Source organism: Montipora foliosa, chromosome 6 (genome assembly GCF_036669935.1).
Source record: "Montipora foliosa isolate CH-2021 chromosome 6, ASM3666993v2, whole genome shotgun sequence".
NCBI lineage: Eukaryota > Metazoa > Cnidaria > Anthozoa > Scleractinia > Acroporidae > Montipora > Montipora foliosa.
The window spans coordinates 50,768,885-50,775,391 of NC_090874.1; the positions used below are offsets into that span (position 1 = coordinate 50,768,885).

At 37.1% G+C, this 6,507-nt stretch overlaps 1 protein-coding gene across 1 annotated transcript in view; it reads left to right on the forward strand.

The window, feature by feature from the left end:
* Positions 1 to 6,221, forward strand: part of LOC138005726 (uncharacterized) — an 8,458-nt gene extending 2,237 nt beyond the window's left edge. Inside the window, exons 4-13 of the mRNA XM_068851911.1 lie at positions 801 to 848; positions 1,176 to 1,235; positions 2,279 to 2,326; positions 2,762 to 2,865; positions 3,377 to 3,459; positions 4,391 to 4,479; positions 4,635 to 4,742; positions 5,608 to 5,689; positions 5,826 to 5,885; positions 6,086 to 6,221. Of these exons, the coding sequence (XP_068708012.1) occupies positions 2,284 to 2,326; positions 2,762 to 2,865; positions 3,377 to 3,459; positions 4,391 to 4,479; positions 4,635 to 4,742; positions 5,608 to 5,689; positions 5,826 to 5,885; positions 6,086 to 6,221 (705 nt within the window). The 5' untranslated portion in view covers positions 801 to 848; positions 1,176 to 1,235; positions 2,279 to 2,283. The remainder of the gene's footprint in view (positions 1 to 800; positions 849 to 1,175; positions 1,236 to 2,278; positions 2,327 to 2,761; positions 2,866 to 3,376; positions 3,460 to 4,390; positions 4,480 to 4,634; positions 4,743 to 5,607; positions 5,690 to 5,825; positions 5,886 to 6,085) is intronic.
* Positions 6,222 to 6,507: the final 286 nt, after the last annotated feature.

Sequence of the window (6,507 nt, forward strand, 5' to 3'; positions counted from 1 at the left end):
ATTATTATCCAGTCAAAATGTTTTAGCAGTTCCCCAACCAATGAAATAAGCCCCAACTTAGATGAACTAAATTAAACGTTATATATATGTTTCTTTCGGAAACAAGTCACTAAGCCTTCTTTATCAAGCCCTGTAGCTTTATCTGTTTTTCTGAAGGACAACATAGGATAATGTTTTGGACAATGTCTCTGTGGTGTTGTTCGGAGAGATGTCGTGATAGTTGCTACTGTACAGAATGTTAAAAAAATAAGAACATACTGTGCATCACAGTAAGTCAGAGCACAAGAACTATCGATAGCTACACCGTATTACCTTTCTTCTAGATTATGACCAGTCCTCTTTAATTTTTTCAAGTGAAGCTGTCATATTGCGTAAAGAAGCCTGAAAAATTCAGGACTTTAACAGCATTCATAACTATGAAGATCACAGCTTCACTTGATTCCATATTCACACTTCATATATGATCAATTTCATATATCATTTCATCCCACCAATGACCAGCTCCCAATGTCAGTGGCTTCATAGGTCAGTTAGTGATAGCGTCGCATGGGTATAGCAAGGTCACTGGTTCAAACACCGTTGAAGTCGGTTAGTCCTGAATTTTTCAGGCTTATTTACGCAATTGCAAAAATTGCATTCATAACTGCGAAGAACGCAGCTTCACTTGATTTCATACCCACAGTTCATATATGATCAATTTCACATATTATTTTGTCGTTGACTCTTTAATGTAACTGACTTAATCAGGTAAGAAACAACTCTCCAGTATCTTAATTATTTTACTTTTTGTCTGTTTTTAGGCACGTCTCTTAGTGGTGACACAGAAGTTTTTGTTAATACTTTATATGGTAATGTACTACAATAGTATCATTGGAAGCTGACTACTGGCGATACACTCCATTTAATTTAAGTGGCTAATACACAAACTGTTTTTCTCTCTGTTCAATTCTTGTTGCAAGTCACAACATGGGTATCATCTTCCAATGAGAATAATACACTATATGTTTCTATTATGAATTCTGACTAATGTTAACATAATTTGTGTACTATTTATTTCTATTTTTTCCAAGGTTGTTAATATGAAGTTATGAATTCAATTTGTTTTGTCTTTCAGAGGCTGTGTTCTGTTTTCTTGAATCATGATAATACTCTTTTAATATTTTTTGAATCCCAAGATTCAGTCATATGCTCAAGGGAAAGGGCCCAATCATCGAATTACCTCAATGCCTGTGAAGGTAATGTCACTAGCTACAGTTCATGAATAATGCACTACATTCCCTTGTGGTCTGTAAAACGTATGCAGTATTGATATGTAATTGGTTGCAATACATGTCTTTCAAATGAAGGTAATGTCTATTAATGCCGTAACTAGTCATCAGCATGGCTTGTACGTGTGCTATGCACAACTGGAAAACCTACAATCCTGGCCAAATTTGTCGGGAAGGTCGCGTGCGTCACTTCACTTTATGCCTATTTCGATTATTCTAGCTATTGGCTGTACTATTTGGGAAATACCATGCTCTTCTGGCCCCCTCCCCCATATTAAATTTTGGAAGAAAAGTCACCATTTTGTTTCCTGGAAAATCCAACATTGATAAGGGGGAGAGGGGTTATCTCTAAAGTGATGCTACCTTCCCAACACTTTTGTCCATGGTTGTAGTAAGTAAACATTGTATGTATCACCGTAGGGAAGACAATAATTATTGGCTTCAACATAACCTAGAGTGCATTCAATTGTTATGTTAAGAATCTGTGCAGGTTATGTGTGCAGTGTATCACAGGCCAAAGGGCTGCATGCCATTTCGACCAGTTTAAACTATTATTGGCTTCAACATAACCTAGAGTGCATTCAATTGTTATGTTAAGAATCTGTGCAGGTTATGTGTGCAGTGTATCACAGGCCAAAGGGCTGCATGCCATTTCGACCAGTTTAAACTGCTGCAGCTTTTTTTTTTTCACCAATTATAGAGATTGGTGCTGGTATTGTGAGATTAGTAATATTATTGAAAAATGGTATTATAATAATCTCAATGTCAGTTCAACCTTCAATCACTATTTAGGTTACAAAAACTTTTAATTTATTACATGCATTGTTGCTAGAAGTGTATATGTCATCTTTGCCACTGTAACATCAGTAATTAGCATGTGTAACGTAATTGTAAAAATATTATTTAACAGTAATTTTGGGTTAATTAGAGTGGCTATGTCGATAATAATTTATTGGGTAAGTATAAGGTCATGTTCTTTGTGACAAGCAATTTGATCTTTCATCTTTTAGTTGGCATGGTTCAGGAATTAACTGACCACCTGCTATTTGCAGAAACAGGTATGTCAATAAAGGAATGTTTTAACACACTATTACGTACATGTGTATCATGGTTTAAAGTTTTTGCAATTGATGAGACTGGGAACTGGTGCACGTAAAAGTTAGCAGAGTGGATGTATGTTGCTGTCTTGGCCTACCATGGAGGTATCCACGGCAAAGCAACAAGCCGGAACCAACCCTAATGCAGCCACTAACACACATTGTCACTGAGTACATCACTAGGGAGAGAAAGTGTGGGGCAACAATAATTTACAAAGATTCTTGGTGAAAGCCCATTGATCTAACACCAGTTGACTTTACTCGTCAAAGGGGGCTTTCTAGGGTGTTTGAGGTGTGAATAGGTTCACTTTGTAAAATAAAAAAAATTAAAAATGCCATGTTTAAGTTGTGTGTGACTGTGATGTGAACACATTGTGTGGCGTTTCATTTTCCTAGATCCCCTAAGTGGACCAGCACACGATACAAAACTACTGCAATCCCTTTTGGCAGCCCACCAAGTGCCTCAACGGTTACCATTTCTTTGCCTGGAGGCAGCGCAAGTATGGATGATAAATTTTTACATATATGTACTGATATTGATTTTCCGTGTTGCTACCTTCGTATGAGGCACTATTCATGAGGCCACATTAAGCAAACAATGGACAATATAGCACATTTTCAGGAATCAAATCTATGGGTCAAGAAATCCGATGAAACTAGTCTGTACATGCCTTGCACATTAATATCTTCGTGTGATGCATTCATTTGTCCTTTGTATCCATTATGTTCCACAGATGAGAATTAATGGAACTGTTTCAATTAACCGCTGCCCCAAAATTGAAGAATAGGGTGCCAGAGCTTGTCAAACTCAAAAATACTGTGGCACCTATTCGTTTACTATAGTAATTAAAACTGCAATGCCAAAAGGTCTTTTGGCAGATTTAAATTATGGTTTGGTATTTAAAAATAATGAATGGAGTGGCATCTGAACCAGGCCCTACTTTTTTGGATTGTGTGCAAACCATAATAATTAATAATTTATGCAGATAGTGATTGTCTTTCAATTTCAAGATGCGCCTGCAAAGTCATGAGGATATGCGACCTGTCCTTGTCATAAGATACCGCCCTTCCCAGCATGCAATTGCTGTTCTCAGGTAAGGAATCAGTGAATGCTTATTAGTCTGTGGTAGATTTTGAGAAACTTGTAATTATTTAGCATATGCATAAATCTCACATGCATATACATACATACATACATACATACATACATACATACATACATACATACATACATACATACAACAACATATCAGTAACAGCATCTGTTAATGATCCCAGCTGGGTGGAGGCAAACCAATTGGCTATGTATAGCTGCAGCCAGGACGTTGTACCAAGAACAAATAAACTAGTAGTCAGAATTGGTTGTGAACCCAGCATCTCTGGATCTCAATGCAAGCGCCGTAACCACTGGGCCACACTGGCACATAGTAACACTGAAATGACATTGTCAACATTCGGGAATAGGCGTTGTTGTACCGTATGGAAGAAAAGGTGATGGGTCCTGAGTTGTAAGACTCTTCAATGTCAAGAAGAATGTCAGTGGCCTTTCTGGTTCAAATCAGGACAGTGAAAAAAAATTAAGTTTAATCAATGGGTCCAGTAGTCAAAGAAGACATTACATAAAATCAAGTTTCTCTTACATATGTAATAATTGTGCACAAAATATTCCATGATTCTGCCAGAAGGGCTCAAACAGCTGGAAAATTTCTCGATTTCAGTGGCAGGAAGAAACTATGAGCATGACTAGTTCCCCTTGGATGGGGATTGCAGGGTTACCCCCAGCAGTTTGTCCCAAGAGCCCATTTTTACATCTGAAAGAGAAAGGGTGACATGAAGTCTCTTGTCTAAGGAAGCAACATGACAACAGAATGAGGTCCCCTAATGCTGACATTCCGAACTGAAGTCCGAGGTGCTAACCACTACTGTAACCTCCACCCATCTGACGTGTTCAGCTGTAACAACAGTTGTCAAGTTGCACGACTGTTTAATATTATTGTATTTTTTGTGTGTGTTACAATCACCCAGGCTAATTATGCAGTCAGAGGAGTGTACTAAGGTACTGAAGCACCTCAACATTCATGTTGCTCTGGTGGGCAGTAATTTTGATGATGACGGTATGTTTGCTTGAATTGGTTTTTTGTTGAAGTCTGTAACTGTGTTAGTTTTAGCTCATTGGCCATTAATAATATTGTAAGGGCATGAAATTAGTGATGTTATTATTAAAACTGGGCATGCTGTCATCCAATAATTTATCATCCTTTCTTTTAAGCCATAGGGAAACAACCCAAAAAAGGTGGTGATACCAAGGACATTGAGCTGCGCATTTTGCATCCAACCATGTCGCCTCGACAGTTGGTTATTGGCAATATCCTGAGCGGTATGGTTATTAGCCTAAAATTAATAATTGTCACATGCATACAGTAGCATTATAGTTACACTCGTTGTGAGTGCAGTATATTCACTGATTGGAGCTCAACACTCCCAACGGAAATATCATCGTCATTAACTTTAATGAGAATCTAGTAAATGATGTCATCAAATTCTAAAATCAAAACCGCACGTTGTTTTGAATTTTTATCGTACGGAGGTTGAAAATGACCTAGAAATGGACCTTTGTTGTAAGTTTCCAGTTCCATGAAGCTAACGTTTCGAAAATACAGCATCGTTAATTTCCCAGTTGTCACCTTGTGTGACACCATAATACAAAGTTAGTTGCTTGAAAGAAATGTCTATGCCTATGAATCTCAGCAGTGTGAGTATTTCAAGTACATTAGGAGATATGTATATACACATGTACCTTATCTCGTGAGAGAAAAGCAAGCGTTTTTATCGCTAAATGAATTCCAGTTGTTCGAGTTTCTGGCACAATATTGGTGCACAACGGTGGTGAACGAACATGGCGGCTACATTCATGCGACAAATAACTCAGAAACAATGCTCCCCGCACAGACCTGAGAATTGATGAGGTGAATTGTAAGTGTGTCTCCTACAACATCCCAAGTTTTTAGCTTATTTCATCGATCAGTTTCGATTTCTTTTTGGTTGCATGAAAGTGAAAACGATCTGTAGCATAGTTAAATTTACTGTGCACAATATGCTCCCAGATTACTCCCAATAAGGAGTAAAGATGTGAACCACATTACTAGTAACTAACATTTACAGATTCCACAGTATTTCACTTCATATCAACTACAACAGGCATAATTAATAATATTACAACTTTCTAACATTGCTTTTCCTAGGAAGTGACAGAAACTTAATAACAAGTCTTGTGTCCTCTGCAGAAGTAGCCTGCCAAGCAGCTAATGCTTTGGCATCTCATAGGTACGAAATGCCTTTTTCTTTACTGTGGATCAAGACTGGGTTTTTAATGATGTTTTTTCTTTTCAAATTTGATATTTTGAATTTATTTTGCAAAGTACGGTGAGGTTTTCATTTTCCACTATTTTAATAATACAAGGGCACTCATCCAAGAAGAGAGAGAACTGAAAGGAAACAAGATGAAGACTTTCGTCTCTCTGTGAGTATATCGAAAGTAAAGGAAAATATAAATTATTACGTATCTATGCTCTTATTTTTTGAGGTTTATTTCAAAAGAGTGAAATCAGTAAACGTGGCGGGCATTTTGAGAGTGGGCACGGCAAGATTAAACTAACTCGGGTTCATTTTTGTCTTGACATGGCGTCTTACTGTAAATGCTTCTTGGTGATTCTACTTCAGGAGTTCCAAGACAGACAAAGACAATGTCAGGAAGCATCAAATGAGGTACCGTTATTTGATTCAAACACAGCTTGAACGATCAACAATTCTTCAGAAGATGGGAATGAACATAGACATGACAAAAGATATTCATTAGCTCAGGACAGCAAACTTATGGATTAAAGTCAAAGAACTTTCAAACTGCTGATAACAAAGATCGAAATGTATTATTTTGATTATCAATTTTATTCCATTCTTCCAGCCTGAAAATAAAGAAAGCGAAGATGACGAAAGTGAACACAGTACTATAGTAGACAACATTGAGGTAACCCTTTTTTCAGAATGTAAAACCCCTTTAATATTAACATAAAATTAGCTACAATAACTATTGTAGCAATACAATAAAAAACGTTCTCTGGCTAAAAATTTTGAAAAAGAATATA